Raw genomic sequence first — 19,675 nt, forward strand, 5'->3', positions numbered from 1 at the left:
TATCTAACGACGGGTCGATTATGGTATTAAAATCGCCACCCATGATAATGCTTCCCTGTGCTTCTCGTGACAGGCGTTTAGAGAGAGAGTCAAAAAATAGAGATTGGTCTTGGTTGGGGGCGTAGGTGGAGACCAAGGTGAGAGCCATAGAGCGGAGGGTACCCATTACCATAAGGAACCGTCCGTCTGGGTCTGTCACTGTCCTAGAGTGGATAAACGGGATGTTGCGGCGAATTAAAATGGCCACACCACGTTTTTTACAGTCTGCCGAGGCAAAGTAGGACTGGGAGAACCATTTGCCCTTAAGCTGAGTGTGGGAACCGGTGAGATGTGTTTCCTGAAGGAATGCTATGTCGACTTTCTCACGTCTGCAAGCACTCAGAAACACAGTACGCTTCCTAGGGGAGTTCAGGCCATTTACATTGACCGAAAATATTTTAAGGGACATGGCTATTCACGTGAGGGAATATGACAAATTGCCAAACATGATCCAATAACTTACAGTTTGAGCCCGGAGGAGGCCACCCCTCTGGGTAGAGCATGAAAAGGAGCGGGAAGGTCAAGCAGAGGCCACAAGAAAAGGGAGAGGGGGAAGAACATAGAGAAGAAAAATCCCAAACGGAGAAACATCCCTGAAATTGTGGGTCCCATTCGGGGGCCGCAGGGAAAAAAAATTGTATAAGTAACAATGTAAGCAACAATAAGGGATTGTGGGGGGGTAACTGAGATACCATGTGAGAGGGTGTATGTCACCCGGGCCACAAGGGTTGAGAATGGTCGTGGCCATTTTTCATTTTTAAAGAACAGAGTATAATATAGAACCCAGAGAACTGTGTCCAAGCAGTAAAATTACAAACAAAAAGTTAAGGGGGGAAAAAAAAAAAAAAAAAAAAAATAAAAAAAAAAAAATAAAGGGGAGGGGGGGGAGAGAGAAAAGAAGAAAAAAAAAAAAAAAAAAAGGGGGGGGGGGGGATACCATAGGAGTACAAATTAATTAAACTTAACTATAACAGCAATAACAAAGAATAGTTACGACATTAGATTTTGGACGGAGGTCAAATCTTCCGCAGCCGTTGCTCGTTTCAGGGCTGCACCAATTTTTCGTGGACAAACCGTAGCGGGGGTCACACCAGGTCAGGGAGGGTCGCTGTCCACAGTGCGTTGTCGTGTCACCCTTGTCCATTCAGGCAGGGGGGACTGAGAGTGTGGCGGTTTAGATGATGAGGCCGCCATGTCGGCTACAGATGATGCAGGGAGGAGATCCAGCTTTGCAAGCAGTTCCTGGCCTTGAGTTAAAGTCTTGACAGAGTGAACAGCGTTGTTGGCCGAGACGTGGAGTTGAAAGGGGAATCCCCATCTGTATCTGATCTGGTGCTGTCGCAGGACCCGGGTGACCGGTTGGAGGTCCCGTCGTTTTTGGATAGTGGAGGGAGCCAGGTCCTGAAAGATCTGTAGCTGCATGCCTTTAAACAGGATCTCTGGGGAGTCTCGGACGGAGGATAGGATTTTCTCTTTTGAGCGGAAATAATGGAAACGGACAATAACATCCCTGGGCGGTTGAGCAGGAGACGGTTTAGCACGAAGTGCTCTATGTGCCCTGTCACAGAGACACTCTTCGTCCGTGAGGTCTGGTACGAGGTGTATGAAGAATTCTCTCAGAAATGACGGCAGCGAAGGGCCGAGGACCGATTCTGGAACACTGCGTATGCGTAAATTATTTCTACGCGAGCGATTTTCCTGGTCCTCTTGTCGCTCTTTAAGGGTCTCCATTTCCTCGTGTAGCCTAGTGAGCTCTCTGTCAAGGCGATGTTGGGAGCGGCAGAGATCGTCGTTCTTTGTTTCCAAGGCGTCTGTTCGGTTGCCAAGGGCTGTGAGATCCGACTTAAATTCTGCAATGGCGTTCGAGAGTTCCTGTTTGAATTCAGACTGCACTCCCTCCAGTAGGCTCGACATTACCGCCTGTATCTGGGGATCGATACCCACTTCCGAAGAGCACGGAGAGGGAGGGGAGCTCGAGGTCATGTTGGCGTTCTGCGGGCCCTTAGATTTTGAGCCGAAGAAGTTAGTCGGGGCTTGCGTTACTTTTTTGTTCTTGGACATAATGGCATGTATGAAAAGGGGGGTGGGAGTGGGAGAGAAAAAGGAAAAGGGATCAGAAAATTATTGGATGATGGACACAGTCCGTAGATTGTACAGTGAGCGAGTAATCCAGGCAGGTCAGGCTGTTGGTCCACTACTCCGTGCCGGGTTCCTATGAGGATGGAAAACAAGTATTGCAGGCTCCAGGGAGCCCGAAGGACGGAGGGGGAAGCCGCAGCAAGTACGTAGAGAGTAATCGGGGGTCCAAACTGCGACGTATTCCGGGTTTCAGTTAGTGTAGAACAAGTAGCTAACAGTAACGGCCGCCAGAGGGGGATGGATTTGCCAGCTTTAGGTACTCCAGCAACGGAGTTGGGAGTAAAGTGCCAGGGAGTATTATATATAAAGTCCAGCTACTTAATTATGGCACGCGTAGTAGTTTATTGTGTTGCGTTATATCATCTTGAGAGTGTTTCGGGGATGTATGGATCCGATCGTCACAGTATTGGAGCCGTAACCCTTTCAGGTGCTATCCCTGCATCTGGGGTGGATCGCAGCCCGACCTTTCACATAGTGGCCCGGGCACGCATGGTGGGTGTTAAAGCATTTTCTGGTCGTCTCCACTACGGGCGGAGGTGAGGTCCGAATCTATAGTCCTGCAGGAGTGAGGAGAGTGTGATATAGTGCAGCTTATCTTAACTCTGGCAGGTTGCCAGGAAGCAAGATGGCGGCCCTGGACTCCTGTCACAGGCTTCTATGGAGCAGGGGGGCAAATAAGAAATGGCTTCTGTGGCAGCAGTAATTACTCACTGTATTCCGGATGGGCTGTGCACTGAAGGGAATGCAGCCTACCTGAGTGTTATATTGACATCCAGGGCTGCACACAGGAGCGCACAGCTTACTCCAGACTGTGTCCCCGGAATCCAAGATGGCCGCCGCAGCACACACAGAGCTGCTTCTCTCCCTTCTTTTATCTTCTGTGGGGCTGTGTGGGGGTCCCCCCTACTGCTGCAGGGAACAGCAGGCCCTAGGGAGTGCAGGTAGGAGATGTGGGGACGTCAGGAGGGGTCCCTTGTTGGTTTCCGGCCCGGTCGCGGGGCACCCGCGCCGTGGAGCTCAACTTGCGGGTCGGCCCCAAACTCCAGTCCCCGGCTTTCCGGCTCGCCTAGGCCACAACCCGCAGGGACAGAGCAGGCTGTCCCCCGGCTCCGTGACCGTCGGCGGCCGGCTCCAGGGGGTCTCAGGCAGACAGGGGAAGCCCGGTGCCAGCAGCAGGAGGCACTTTGCAGGGGTTTTATACCGCTGGGCCCCGGAGCTCTTCAGGAACACGTCCTTGCTGTGCAGACGTTAGGCCACGCCCCCCCGACATCATCTTTTAAGTTATCCCGTCTTTTGTTATTTCTACAGATGGGGTTAGATAGAGGTCTGAGTTTATCCACACTTAAAGTGCAGATATCGGCGTTGTCCATTTATTTTCATAGTAGATTGGCCCTATTGCCGTCGGTTCACACCTTCACACCTTTATGCAGGGTGTCCTCAGAGTTCAGCCTCCATTCACTCCACCTACTGCGCCATAAGACTTGAATCTGGTTTTTAGATTTCTTACAGTATTTTTATTATGAACCCTTACAACAAGTGGATATTAAATTTCTCAATTGGGAAAACAATTTTTCTTTTAGCCTTAGCGTCAGCAAGGCGTGTTTCAGATTTGGGTGATTTGTCGTGCAAGCCACCGTATTTAGTGTTTCATGATGACAGAGCGGAACTCCGGACGAATTCCGCTTTTCTACCAAAGGTAATGTCATCTTTTCACATCAATCAACCAATAGTAGTTCCTGTGTTACAGGAGACTCTGGTAGGTTGGATGTGGTACGCGCATTATGCATTTATGTATCCCGAACGTCGACCGTTCGTAAGACGGATACGTTGTTTGCTCTCTATGATGCTGCCAAGATGAGTTGGCCAGCTTCTAGGCAGACCTTATCCAGTTGGATTAAACTGACCATACGTCAGGCTTACCTTCATGCTAGGTTACAGCCGCCTACATCAGTAACAACTCATTCCACACGGGCTGTGGGAACATCATGGGCAGCGAGTCGTGGAGCTTCTACGACACAGCTTTGCCGGGCGGCTACATGGTCTTCGGTGCACACGTTTGTGCGCCTCTACAAGTTTGATACGTTGGCGGCATCAGCATCTAGCTTTGGCCGCCTAGTGTTACAGGTGCCAAACAGCTCTCCCGCCCACGGGGGAAACTTTGGTACGTCCCAAGAGTACTCCAGTGACTTCTAGTGGATGAAAAAGAAAATAGGATTTTGGTACTTACCAGGTAAATCCTTTTCTTTGAATCCATTGGGGGCACTGGACGCCCACCCAGAGCAGTTTACCTGGTTTGGGGTAAGTTCAGTAGATCTTATGGTAACACATTTTCACCGACTGGTTCAGATTAACAAGTTCTAATCGGTTATGGTGTCAACTGTTTAGTTGTCAGTAATGTTGTGTCAACTTTATTGTTGTCCATTATGTTATATGTAATTCTACACTGTCGACCTCTCTATCGCTCCTGTTCGGCTCAGTAAAAAACATTGAGGTACTCAGGGATATGGAGGGGAGGTGTAGTTTCAAAATTAATTTATTCAGTGCCTACTTCCTGTGGAGGCCGTCCATATCCCAAGAGTACTCCAGTGCCCCCTATGGATTCAAAGAAAAGGATTTACCTGGTAAGTACTAAAATCCTATTTTTTGGAAGAGATATTGAGATTTATTTTAGCAGAAGACGCATAATTAAATGATAGAGGGGTGGAAGGGGATATTTTAGAGGTGTGCTTGCAGCGCTGTTGGAAATAGAGTATTTATACACTGCGCTGTACCTAAATGTTAGCTGCTCCAATAAAAAAAAAAAAAATGAATAGAAAGGAAAAATTGAGCACTTAAATGTGTATAAAAATATCTATTGTGGCACCTGTAAAAATAAAATTGGTTAGTACATTATTTTAAAATTGTTTAAGCTCTTTTTGGAAAAATTGGAATGTTCGAGGAGGAAACTTTCTCCCCCGAAGGTGGCTAAGCTGATCCTACCTCTACCGCAGTCTGGGATCCGGATGATGTTCTATTCTTCCTGTCAACACGGGGCTTGTCTCCTTCTCGCTGCGGATGCCGTTAAGGACAGCGGACTTAGGGGGTCATTCCGAGTTGATCGCTAGTGAAAAATGTTCGCAGCACAGCAATTAAGTGAAAAAGCGGCACTTCTGCGCATGAGTATGCGGCGCAGGGCGCACGCCCGACGTACTTCACAACGGGCGATGTATTTTTACACCAGGTCTAGCGACGCTTTTCAGTCGCAATGGTAGCCGCAGAGTGATTGACAGGAAAGGAGCGTTTCTGGGTGTCAACTGACCGTTTTCAGGGAGTGTTCCAAAAAACGCAGGCGTGGCTGGCCGAACGCAGGGCGTGTTTGTGACGTCAAATCCGTAACTGAATGGTCTGAAGTGATCGCAAGCGCTGAGTAGGTCTGGAGCTACTCTAAAACTGCACAATTGTTTTTCGCACTTCTGCTAAGCTAAAATACACTCCCAGAGGGCGGCAGCTTAGCATTTGCATGGCTGCTAAAAACAGCTAGCGAGCGATTAACTCGGAATGACCCCGTTAGGGCCTAATTCAGAGTTGATCGCAGCAGCAAATTTGTTAGCAGTTGGGCAAAACCATGTGCACTGCAGGGGGGGCAGATGTAACATGTGCAGAGAGAGTTAGATTTGGGCGGGGTGTGTTCAAACTGAAATCTAATTTGCAGTGTAAAAATAAAGCAGCCAGTATTTACCCAATATAACCAACCCAAATGTAACTCTCTCTGCACATGTCATATCTGCCACAACTCTGAATTACACCCTTCAGATGATAAAGTCCCACTGGAGGTGAGGTGCAGTCGGAAGCGCTGCCGTAACTGCGGGCGCTGGCTGGTGATGCGCAGCTGTTGTTGGGGGGGGGGGATGGGGGGATGGGGGGGGAATTGGGGGGGGGATGGGGGGGGGATGGGGGGGGGTGGTGAGCGTTGTTCTGTTCTTCTCTCCTCCACTTCTGTCAGCCTCCAACGCATTTCATGCGCCTCAGTGCACTTTATCAAGCTGCCACAATAGATATTTTTTATACACATTAAAGCACTGTTGGAAATAGGGTCTCAGTCTTACTTACACGTGACGTGGCAGATGGACATCGTGCAATTTAATAAAAAGCGTCAGACAAACAGAAGTGACCGTTTCGATGTCCCTTCACTGTCACAATAAATAAGGTGGTATTCTGCCCCTGCCAGTACAGCAAGCCTCCCCACGCTGATCACACCTGGCCAGCTAAGTGCACAATGGACAGAACAGGGAAGAACCGGTCTGCAATTCACACAGACCTGCAACATATCATCTATGGCAGAAACCATGAATGAGTAATAATATGATGTATACCATAGGCCAACACAATACATAACATATGACTAACGTGCTCTGGAATAAGGCCTATAAAGCAGTGTGTGCATTACGTCTCCTTTAGTGTTCCCACACACTCAGCCCCCGGCAGTGTCCCATGCCGTAGGCGACATCACACACGGGTGACGGGGCGAGAGCGGGAAGTGACACGGCTCTCCTAATTGGCAGGAAAGAGATGTCACACCTGAGAGTGAGGTTCCAGCCCTCAGCAATCCTGATGAAGAGCAGGAAGCAGAGTCTATTCATGGCAGTGAGGCAGCTCGGTGTGAGACAAGCTACCTCTCAGCGCCACCTCACACGCACATCACTCCAGGAGATGGAAATTCATAAAGTTTAGATTAGAAGATTAAATTAAGAAATTCTCTGGGAAGCACTTAACTAGATCATTGCATGTTAATAAAACAGCTGATTTCTGAAGGAGGTTTTTATTGCGCTTATTAAATTAAACAAGAAAGGAATCTATTTATTTCTGATCATGAAGGAGAAAACCGAACTCTGGGGATCTCGTTTCTGCGTCCTGCGTGCCAATACGGAGACAGCGGCCCGGGCAATGCCAACAGGTAACTGATTTGGCCATCCGATAATGCTTTATTATATACACTTACAGCTCATTACCGAGAAGTCATCAGGTAATTACCATCAGGTTACATGCAGGCTTCCCCTGGCTGCATTCTGTACACATACTCATTAATACAGGGATCACAGTGATTCCATAAAGCTACAAGGCTCACTGTATCTGTCACTGTGCGAAAGCTATAGTCCAGCAATCAGGAGAGCACAGAAGGAACGCCTGGTCCTGGTAGCCGCTACCCCCACACTCTCTGTATTCGTGCACCTAGGGTTCTGGAAGACTCTGTAAAGTCTGACCTCCTCCTCCTCTTTTATTACAATACTATTATTCATTATTTCAGTTCTTCCAATAAAGCTTTAGCCTCCCTGGGACACCAGCTGTTAATAAGGCTGCTCTTGTGTGTTTTGCTTTAACACTGCACCTCGGCCACTTGCAACGAATCCCATTCTGCACTACACCCGTTCCTGGTTTGCAACTCCTATGAGTCACAGCTTCCCTAGCTCACAGGCACCTGGAAAGCAAGTCCCTGCAGTGAGTAACAACCAATAGGGGGCGCACTACTCTCGAAGCACAGAGCACTAGGGTTTTCCAGAATAAGGCTTATTCCCTTTAAAGAGAAGCCACCGTCACAATTTATTATTATGTTGTGTAAATCTGGATATAACGGATGTTTGTGCTGTATTATAAAGGACAGTTTGCTTTATTGAGATGCCACAGTGTTCCTCTTCTTTATTACACTGTTCTGCATGGAAAGGTCTATGGCCTTCAGTCATAGTAACAGCGATCCCTACGGGATATCACCACACACTACCATATACACATAGCACACAAACCTCCACCAGACTCAGCTCCTGGGTCAGACGGGAAACCAGCAGCGCAATGGCTGTTGTCTGGTATGGAGGATATGCTCATGGCATCACAACATGGCCACCCGCCTGTGTAGCTATGGGCGCCACACGTAGAAGATGAACAGTAACACATTGAATCATTGATGCCACACATTCCCCAAGTGTCACGGAACTTTACAATCATTTTATTTCATTTTACACAACATAATAAAACTTATGTTCAATGAGCGTTCTCCTCTAAAGGGGAGCACTCAGTACACCGACAATATACATTCTGCTAACGTGTTTTGTATGTCGTCACCATTATTATGTGCATGTACAGAAAATCTCTAGAATGCGGCCACAAAGCAAACATCGATGTGATCCTTAATAAAAATGAAACCTACAGTATCAGGTGTACAAGGACATGGAGGCTGCCATTTTGTGGGCCAGGCCAGTGGACCCTCCGGTCTTTAGCAAGCGAGCGGTGGTTCCTGGGGAACTGGGCTGCACTGGTTATGCCCAGAAAATGGCCGCCTCCAATCTTCCTGTGACATTGTGTCAGTGTCACTTTGTGTAAGATAAACATAGCGACGTCTAATAAATGATGTGTTATATCTGCCTGCAATGAGCACAGTTCTTCTACGGCAATTACATAACCCCCCATACAAAAGAATAACTTGCGATTTGAGATTTTTACTCTAACAGCAAACGAGACTTTAATACAAATAAAAGAAAGGAAATAAAAAGCCCTTGTAGCTTGCGTTGCTACTACCGAGTTAATCGTTCTGCTCAGTCAGTGACCAGGACTGTGTATGAAGCATTCTCTGAAATATGGCAATGAGATCAGAGCCACAGTAAGTATGACGCAGTCCAGGTCATCCTACTCTCAAGGACACTTCAGACAACTAGTGCTGAGTAAAAAATAGTAGTGAATCAGGTCCGTGCTGTCATTCTATAATCCGCACCAAGGAAACCCAATTTGATTGGTGGCTATGGACTACATCTACTTTATCTTGCGCACCAGCGCTCACTAAAGTCCGCATGCCCCTATTGGGGAAAGGCACAGAGTAGGATGCCAATGAATTGACACACAGTTCTGCTCTGCACATCAATAAAGGCGGAGTTCTGCAAACACCTAACTCCGCCTCCCTACTCAGAGCTGTAATTGTCATTACTCCCTCCAGAAATGAGATCTGCATGGGGAGGCGGATAATAAAGCTTGCACAACTAACTGCCCAACGCTGTATATCTGATCCAGTCCTAGGTGTGCTGTGACCTTCCCCCGACTCGATCGCAATATTTATCACGTCTGACTAAAAAGGATGCCTAATCTCTGGATTAGGAAAGGGAATTGTACCAGTGCTCCTGCCATCGGAAATCAATATTGATAGCCAAAAAATTTAGCACGGAAAACATCTATTATCTCCATCCATTGCCTTGGATGGAGATAGGTCGCTGGAGATAACGTACCAGCCAATCAGCTCCTAACTGCCATGTCACAGGCTGTTTGAAAAATGACAGTTAGGAGCCGATTGGTTGGTACTTTATCTCCAACGATTTTATCTCCATCCAAGGCTTAGTAAATAGACTCCTAAAAACTCAAAATCGATTGCAAAATGAATGGATACCGGAACCAAAATATCGTTGATAAAGTCCCTTCCCTAAACTGGATGTGTGTAACTCATGGTGGCCGACCCTGGCACCGCCTCTTCTGCCACTTGCCCCAATGGTGGCACTGTGTCTGTTGTTTTAGAAAACACAGTAATCTGCATAGAGACTTTTCTCTGGAGATTCCGGGATTTACAAGGAAGGGACTCTGACGTCTACGGCAAATTCATGTCGCCGGACTAAAGCATTTTCTTTACTACTAGTACAGTATGTAACAGCAAAGGAGAAACTGCCTTCCTGGACAAGAGTCTGCTAGCAGTAATACCCCCAACATGAGCGTGCTGTGCTTCTGTATACTGCTGGTGTGGGAATATCACGTGGACAGCCATTGTACAAAGAGAAAAGAAAAAAAAACATTTACCTTCAGTCTTTTTCTTATTTCTTTTATAAATGTCTTCACAAGTAAAGAAACCCCCAAAATGTAACACAACAGACACAGTTCAGCTAGAGAATGGCGCCCCCTTCAGACAGAGAGAGAGATACCATGTACAGCATGCAACAAGCGCTCTACACAAACAGGAAGTTGCTTCAAAAAATTGCATTTAGTGTCAGCTGGAAAAGTTCCGCACCTCTCCTGACAGATAAATGGCAGCTACAGGACACCTCCCTGGTTCCCCGATTGTGGCCTTTACCTCAGCTCTACACACACTTAAATACACGGCTTACGTCATTGTCCTCACAGGATGAATCAGATGGCAGATACAAATGCTATGGAGTCAATTACTATGAGTGAGAACGATCTCACGGAAAATATCAGCCTTGGGCCATCATTGACGTAATAACCAATTGCTGCCACTGACATTTGCTTTTACCTTCATAAGACCAGAACTCAGAAGGGACCAACGCTGAATCTGTGGTTATTTCTGTCCATACAATTGTCCCCTCAGTTTTCCAGGGTAGATGCAGCTGTGGTCACTTGTATTATCTAGTTCTATATACAGGAACGTAGATGAGATCAGGGAAGTCTGTCATTGTAGGAACTCGCAGCTACTAGAAGCCCCAAGCGTCGGGCCACTCCTCAGACCGGACAGGTGTATATGAGGACATGCTGGCACCAACTTAAGACCGCGCCCACTGTGGAGATTCCAGCTTCCAGATATAACATCAGTTCTGCTCCTGTCCCCAGGCCTACAACCAAAACCCATCCAATACAAGGGACGTGTCACACAAGTAGAGTTTTGCTTCAGTGTAGTACAACGCTTCAATGAAAGGACAGAACATTGTATTTACTACCAGGGAGGCTTTCTGTGATCCAACATAGTGGGAAGTTCAATCTACAGTACCCAGATGGTTCTGCCCTAGGGTATTGCCCCCCTCATTTTCAGGGGATGATGCTTCGGGATTATACCGGATATGCCAGGAAGTAATGTCACAGGAAAGTGAAGGACAAACACATTAATGCAAATTGCTCCATTGTTCAGCGGGGCGTGTCACCCCCCACCAGAGCCTCCCGTCCTTAGAGCCACCATTATTCCCGAAACATTCCCCAGTCCTCATTGCCAGAGCTACAAGACACCTCTCTGCTCTATTTATGGAGGCTGTGCCGCTAGTCCGGGTGCAGCGTTCCTATAATATATTACTGCTACATGTCTTTCTGTACGAGTGCTCTGAATGTTATTTTTAAAGTATTTGATGTCTATGACCGAGATAGCATCTGCCTGTGAAAGCCTGTCATAAGGAAAGGTCCTGCTTATAGAATCTGGTGGCATTCCTACTTTAAAGAGCTTTCTACCTAGTTTTATATAGATAACCCACATTGGAAGCATCAAGACGTCAACTGCTGTGACCCTGTGCAGAACCTCTACTAGGAACGTGCGGCCGATAAACTCTGGCCACCACCTAATATTCCGTGCCTGTACACAGGAAAGTGTAAATATGACAGTATGAAATCATATCCGTTTTCTGTTACACAGTATGTACAGAGCATAGGAGAATTCCTCAGCGTTCTACGGCGACAAGGCAGCATGCCGGTCACATTCTATTGTTGCACTTAGCCTCTTTGTATTAATATTTTATGTGATTTACATTCATGTTCTGCCGATGTTTGTTTCCTCGCTCACTCATGTAATGAGGTGACAGGCTTGGTATTGATGTTCTGTAGTCTGCAATAAATCCAGGGACCGCTGCAGACAGGAGAAACCTTTGGCTCAAGAGCTGAAACAATTAAAGTTGCTCACCCCGACACACTGTTCCTAAACCTGGGCAGAGGATATTGCCAATGCTCCCCTCTCCAGCCGCCTCTTCAAATCAGAATATTATACAGTAACTGTCCAGTTCTCAAATCAGTATCCAGAAAAGCAGCCACGTAACCCATATTATTCTAGAAGCCTAGAACACTACCCAATTGGCCCATCCAGCACCATAGCTGGTGGTGAGCAAGATCTGCTGGCACCCAGTGCACCTTGCGCTGCCCCGTAGCACCTCTATTTGGCATGCAGGGTGTCTAGATCCCCCATAGATGCACCGGGAGCTCAGCTTTCTGGTCCCGGTAACTGCAGAGTCCCCTCTCCATGACATCTTGATGACGCATGGGTTAGCACTACCGGACTGGCTTTGGACCCATCTAGAATGCACTTTATTTTCTTTAAATGTTACTTGTGTTTACATGTACGGAAATGTTATTCCAGGTATCTAAAACTCTATCAGTAGAAAGAAAATGAGAGAACAGAATGACCTGCCCAGACATCAGTTACTAAAAAGCAAGTAACCCCTATTATACTCCATGTTTCTTGAAACGTACAGTAGTGCTGATACCATGTCGTCGTCATCCCCCATCCCATACAGTATGTGCAAGGATAACACCTTTAAATATGTGAATTGGATGGGTGGACGGGGCTTCTCTATCTTGCATCGACCTGAGACAATCTAGTAAGTAGAAATGAGCCATACAGATGGCTTTATGGATAATTGGTGGATACTTACACACATAAACCAATGATGCCTCATTGAGCATAACTGACATGCAATGCTTTACTATTTTAGCTATTTTTCCCTTTTTTTTTGGTCTGTTTGAAAAAGTAGCAAGATATCAACTCTCCCATAGATGACAACTGGAGTAGAAAGTAGCCTAGGACAACTCCCAGCAGAAAGTCAGGGTAAGACAGGGCATATATGAAAATGATTTTGTTGTCTTTAATGACATCACAGTATGCATCCAGTCTTATGTGTCCTTTCTAGATAACATAGATATCAGGACCCACTTATTCCCAGCGCTCTCTTATCGCAGACCTTCACACACCCATTCTTTCACTGTCACCAGGTATCACTGTGAGATAAGAATCCAGGAGTCCGCCACCATAAACCCTGTAAAACAGACTTGCACCCATTGTGGCCGGGTCACTACAACAGACACATGCTCAATCATGGTATGTATGTCTCATTATATTTATATTGTGTTAACAGTGTACTCAGCTCTTTACAAGATTATTACAAATATAAAGAAAATATAATACAGTAACAAACAATAGGGAGAAGGATGGCTACTATCTCATGATACGCTAAATGTGACAGCCTGCCCCAAAGAGCTTACATTCTTAGTCCTGGGCGGGATCTTGCCCATTGGATTTGGGGGGTCCTCAGCAAACTACACATACAGACTTCCAGCTCTTCCTAAACAGCAGCAGGTGTAGAGATTGTACCCATTACATGTGAGGCTGCGACACTCCGTTACACAACACTGTACACCCAGTGAGCCTGTAAATCCGAATTTCTCCATCCTTTGGTGATTTTGCCAAATATCGAACCTCTGTGGCAAAGACTATTCAAATGTAACCGTGCAATCATTCTCTGGGAATAACAAGAATATAAATAAGTGTGTGATCCCTCCTCTGTCGTATGTTACTGTGCGTCCCTGTGCCGCAGCCGACGCACCAGTCCCAGATGCTGACAGCAGTAATGGTGCTGTTACACAGGGGTAATGTGTAGGGCGACGTAGCGGACAGTAGCCGCATAAAAGCCACACTTGTCTGCTGCCTACTTCAGGACACAGATATCTTCTTCAGATAGACACTTGGACGCTGCATGAAGGAAACTGGAGGCATTTTTGGGTGGAATCCACTGTGGCTTATACTGTTCAAAGGTGACCACAGAGGACAAACCAAATTTCTGCCACATTTTCCACTCCAGATTTATTAATATGGAAAAATAATAATTTGTAGATGTGTTTTAGAGAGAGTGACCGAAAGCTTTACATGTAAGGACAGAATGGAGGAAGGAGTGATGGTACCCGGACAATGCCAGTTGGTGGAAAGTGATAGATGGTTTGGGGGAAGGTAGAGTAGATATTAATGGTCTGTCATGAAACAAGCGTTTTGTAATGATTCATCTTATCTGACAGCAACTATGACCTGTGCGCTAACCCCCCGCACACCTGATCCCCACTATACCCGAACATACAGCGCTGCAGGGGTGGCCGTAGTAATGCTCATAGCGCTCCAAGTGGTGGGAGCAATATCTCCACCGTCATCTCACCGTCCGGGGGGTTTAACATAGGAAACATACTGCATCATTTATATGCAAGTGCTGCAACCAATACAAGGAGGCGGCAGGATATCTGTAAGAAAAGTGCAGCTACTTCCCAATGCTGAGGGACTTAATCATTAGATCATGAGAATGGTTTGTGGTGGTCCTGTGGTCAAAGCGCCACGTACCAGCAGCCACCTGTCAGATCCCCCCAATGTCACAGAACACGCCAAGCATGAGTCTCAGATACACACATAACTGTCTCCTATATGACTGTTCTATGAACCTTGTATTGCTGTCTAAGTAAATGTCCATGATGTGGGTCTCTACATAAAGTCCTTCAGCCTTACAGATGTATGCAGCCTTTATAACACTATTGATTACTTTGTATATCAGAAAAATTAGACTTTAAACCCTTGAAACGTAATTTAAAAAGAAAAAAAAAATGAAAATGGACAAAACACACAGGCTACTTTGGGCCCTTCATGCTGCGATGAGGTCCACATGCAGAAATCATATGCAAATGAGTTTGTGAATCTGCACCAAGAAATGCGCGGATCGTGGTGGGCGGTGCTACCGGTGGGGGAACTCTGGGCAGGTTGTACAATGAGCTGCAAGCCAGGAGCGAGGCGTCTCTCCATCTCACACAGGCACATGAATACAGTTGTGTAATAAACCAGGAGTGTGGCCAATTCCAGGACGCCAGGAGACACCTACGTTACGTCATCACCATTGCAAAACAACATGATGGGATGGATTACAGTATTATGGAAATAACATACACTGCTCTGAAGTTGGCGTTAGAGCGGCCATGACACGTAGGTTTGTGCTTGTGTGTAATAAAAAAAAATGTGTAGAGTGTAGATTTTTCCTTTTATTAAGGAGCAACCAAATGAAGACAGCTGTACACTAGTGCGACATTGGTACATATACTCGGTCTCCCCTCCCTGGCAGCACAACCCCTGGTTAGCTTGCTTCCGAGCCTTCCTATACTGCTGGCAAACTCCTTATAATGACTGAAGATACACAATCCTCTCTGTACGCCATATGCAGCCTCACAGTATGGTAACCATCTCCTGACCCAAAGCCCCACATTTCCTGTTGTAGATGGGTGTACTGTGCTGCTGGACATGACTGACTGCGTGTGCTTATAATCTGGAGATGGCAGTCACCACATGGTCACACAGACTCTCATCCTGAGCTGACCAGAAGACGCGGCTACCCCCAAAGCCATCAGATGCTTGCTCCTCTACCCAGGAACACCCAACGTTGACCATTCTAAGAGCAGTCAAGCCTGTATGTGCCATTTCCGGCACTGTATTCTGGCAGGCGTTCCTGGGCTGCTCATTTTAGAGGCAATCCTCTCTCTACAGCACCCATCGGAAAACATGGAAAGGCATAGTATTATCTTATAGTCAAAGGCCATGTTTCCCATTATCCATAAGCACAGCCATCTGATGACCAAAGGAGTTAAAGTCCCAGCGGCCAGAGGGACATTGCTGGCCTGTCTTGATCTATACTATATATATTCTGGGTTTCAATCAACAGTTCAGGACCCCCCAATACCCACCCCCCACTAAAATGAATTCTCCTATCTCCCACCTTTTCCAGCTGACGTACACAAAGAAAATCATTATTGGATGCAACATTTTCATAAGCAACATCCTAGCACATGACAGCACGCGTTCCACAGTAACAATCCACACAGTCCAGCCCCGAATGAGCCCAAAAAGGTGGCGGCTCCATTAATCCCAGTCATGCTGGGGAGACATATATCACAGGGTGGGTATCTCTCTCCCCAGCAGTGAAAAGGTTAAGTATTGCTCTGCTAGTTCGTCAGCAAATAAGAAGGGTCAAACTATTCTCAGCAGGTGTCTGGGCTGCAAAACGGGAAACACTAAGTGGGACACCCAGCAGATGGAGAGTAATAAGGAACTGAGAGGATGAAGCAGCACAGTCCATGGTTGGTTTGTGAGTGGTGTGATCTCATCACGATGCTCTGTGATGAACAGAACAAAGTCAAATGTTGTCCGTGAGCGTCGGCTTTGGCAAGTCAACCGACGCAGCTCAGTCCTTGGCTCTGCCCCTTGCCGTTTTCTGCAAAAAGTCCCTTCATGTAGAAGTTGCAGAGCGTGGTGGTGTTTTCTCTTAGCTTTATCCGTTTGTTTGTTTGTTTTTTTCCTTTTTTTGTTTTGTTTTTTTTTTGTTAAAGAATCGGTTGCAGTTGTGGATTTTTGTAGGTTTTTTTAACGCTTTTATTTTTATTTTTTCCCCTCAATATATTTTGCGACATCAGATTTCGTAAATTATTTTCTTTTTTATTACATTTGTTTATTTTAGAATTGCTGTTTCCCTTCGGGAGGATCTCTGACGATGCTTTGCATGGGTCAAAACTGGACATGTGGGAGCAGCAGAGAGAGACAGAGCAGGAGGAGGAGAGACAGAGGTGCGAAGAGAAGACACCGAGGTGAGCCACTGTTACCATCGTGAACCGCTCCGGGGCCTGAGGAAAGAGACAGACCAAAAACTTTAGAGAATTCAACAGAGAAAAAAAAAGTCATAAACGAGTTTAGAAAAATAAGAGAGAGAGAGGACAATGAAAATTAACGTGAGAAACTAAGAGAGTGAAAGCTGGCAAGCGATACAATGTTAAATAAACCTGAATGTATATTCTGCACTTTATAGGTAAAAAAATATATAGAGAGAGATAAAGTACCAACCATTCAGCTTCTGTCACTTTACAAGCTGTGCTAGAAAAATGAGTGATTAGTTGTTGCTTTATCTCTCTCCACAGCTTGATACAAGTTTCCCAAGATTGAACCCAATAGCTTTCTAAAGGGGGGTACTCACGGAGCGATATTCTAAGCAATCTGACTAGATTGCTTAGAATATCGGCAGGATCGCTCCGTGTGTAGCCCCCTCGGCGATAGCGATGCGCGGCCCCGCACATCGCTATCGCCGCTGCTAGATTGGCCTGCATGCAGGCCAATCTAGCGGGTCGCTCACTTCACCCGCTGGGTGAAGTGAGAGGCCCTCCCGTCTCCCCCCGCCCGCTCAGCACAGATCGCGCTGTGCTGAGCGGCAGGAGAGATGTGTGCTGAGCGCTTCGCTCAGCACACATCTCTCCTTGATCGGCCCGTGAGTACTGGGCTTTACATTGGTCTCTCCTAGACTGAAAGAACCCCTACACATGATGGAGTGTTGTAGTGACTATCCTGATGTTTCTTCCTGGAACCTGGAGCTTCTCCTCATCCCTACATCTTCTGGTTCTTTAATGAATATGTCTTGCTTAATTCATTAGTCCTGATACAGCCATTGGGACAATAAAAAAAAACAGATCAGGTACAACCAATGAAAGACAAGTGACAGCTAGGATCAGAGGAGAAGCCACAGTCTGCAGCGTGCCAGACTGCTGGGCCTTGGTAAGGTGTAGGGTGGGCGCAGGGCCCTGCATGTGCCTCAGAGATGGGGAGGGGGAGACAAGCGATGGCCTGCAGTGAGAAGAGAGCTGATTGGAAGCTGGACACACATATGGCTGCTGCTAAATACCAACTTTTGTATGTGACAAACCGGCGGGTAGTAAATATACCCCAATGGTTTAATAGTGCCACGTATATCATTTCTCTAAACCAATCACTCTGTCTGGATGAAGCATACAAAGAGAGATAGGCCACAATAAAAGAGACAGCTGGAGAGACGATGACTTCTATACTGGCCGAGACAATCAAAGACAGACTTTTGGGGATGTGCTAGAACACAGAAAATGGGGAACGGAAAAGAATGGAGGATGGGAAAACACATCAGGGAATGGACAGTGGAAATAATAAAACACTATAGTACCAACATGAAACAGTTTTATGGTCAGAATATATCAAGCCATTATGACCCCATCTCAAAACCATCCATATGCATGCGCAGTGCAACTCAGATCATGCGCAGGGCAACTCAGATCACTCAACTGCACAAACATATGAATTGCAAACACAATACGTGCAGCTCTGAATCCTGCCCATAGGACACCCAACCCCAACATGACCTGACCACTGGGTATAATCACAGGGACTAATTCAGATCTGATCACAGCAGCAAATTTGTTAGCTAATGGGCAAAACCATGTGCACTGCAGGTGGGGCATATATAACATGTGCAGAGAGAGTTATAGGCCCTACACACTGGGCGATCTGACTGCAAGATATGAACGATCTCGTTCATTAATGAACGAGATACCGTTCATATCGTGCAGTGTGGAGGCAACAGCGATGAACGATGCGCGGCCCCGTGCTCGTTCATCGCTGGTGCCCCATCAGCTGTGCATGCAGGCCAGTATGGACGATCTCGTCCATATTTGCCTGCACTTCTATGAAGCCAGGTGACGGGGGGAGTGAAGAAACTTCACTCCCCCCGTCACTGCCCCCCGCCGCCGGGTCACCCGTCGGCCGTATCCGCCGTCGGGCAGCTGGGCGGGGGATCGTTAAATGTGTAGGGCACTTTAGATTTGGGAGGGTTATTTTGTTTCTGTGCATGTTAAATGTGTGGCCTGCCCATACCTAGAGTTTATCAGTCTCCTGGGTTAACACAAGTATTTATAACCCATCTCCAGGGAAATTACATTTAGCAGCATTTTGTTTTGTGTTTAGCAAAGAAATTAGCATAGAACAGGTACACAATAAGGGGGGAGGTGTGTGTGTGTGGGGGGGGGGGTGTTCTTCTCATGATTCATCTGGTGCATGGAATCAAGAAGAAAGTCAGACTTAAAGCATTTTCTATAACCTAGGAAGTGGACAGAATTTTAGGGAGCTCTCGTGAGAGAACAGGGCATCTTCCTGACACCTTGTCACATATCACCACATCACCTTGCACTTGGGCCACCCCTCTAGGATCTCATGGAGAAAATGCCCAAAAAGTACAGTAGGCAAGTAAGATGCTGGTTACACTCAATGGACCTCACAGGGGAACAGGACGAGATTAGTAACAGACTGAAGGCTGAAATATATGCTCAGAGATACACAGCTCCTCTCACATATTGCACTGCCCTATACACCAGAGGGGTTAAGCAATAATCCCAGCAAAGGGAAATTGGCTTTTGCATGGGGCAGACAATTTCAAAAGTACCTACTGTACTATTTCCGGATGATATTTACATAGCGGAAACATTGTAAAGATGCTTTAGTATCAGAATATTATATAAGTGCATTACAACATGCATCCAATTTCCTCTTGGCAATCCACAGCGCTAATCTAACACATTACACCTGTGTATTAGATCGGGCAGCTACTGTAGTCCGCCACTAATTTTACCTCCCACAGAAAACAGCACCTTCATATACCCTGACCTCTACCTTAATTCACCAGTGTACACCCAGGTCCTCCTCTACCTGAGTGTTTGATCTGTGTGACTCTGAATGTAGCTCCAGCCTGAGACCTGCCAGCAGTAGTGAGAGTAAAATTCCCGCCAAACACATGTGCTACACCACTTACATACTAGCAATATGCTATAAATATACAGGGTGATTTAAAAGTCGCAGTACACCCTTTTGTTTCAAAAACTGTGCAGGAAATGTGAAAACTGAATACTCCAGTAAGGTATGGGTGAG

The 19,675-nt window shown here is 46.5% G+C and overlaps 1 protein-coding gene across 6 annotated transcripts in view; it reads right to left on the bottom strand.

Moving 5' to 3' along the window:
- The window catches only part of NTM (neurotrimin), a 1,318,058-nt gene that overhangs the window by 110,754 nt on the left and 1,187,629 nt on the right, over positions 1-19,675 (bottom strand). For 5 of the 6 annotated variants that reach the window (XM_063943614.1, XM_063943616.1, XM_063943615.1 and 2 more), the window contains one exon: positions 12,989-16,584. The exons of the other annotated variant lie outside the window; for it this stretch is intronic. In XM_063943614.1, coding sequence (XP_063799684.1) covers positions 16,469-16,584 — 116 coding nt within the window. In that variant the 3' untranslated portion in view covers positions 12,989-16,468. Of the gene's footprint in view, positions 1-12,988; positions 16,585-19,675 lie in introns of those variants that run through there. 6 annotated transcript variants of the gene reach the window in all.

The sequence above is a fragment of the Pseudophryne corroboree genome, chromosome 10 (genome assembly GCF_028390025.1).
Source record: "Pseudophryne corroboree isolate aPseCor3 chromosome 10, aPseCor3.hap2, whole genome shotgun sequence".
NCBI lineage: Eukaryota > Metazoa > Chordata > Amphibia > Anura > Myobatrachidae > Pseudophryne > Pseudophryne corroboree.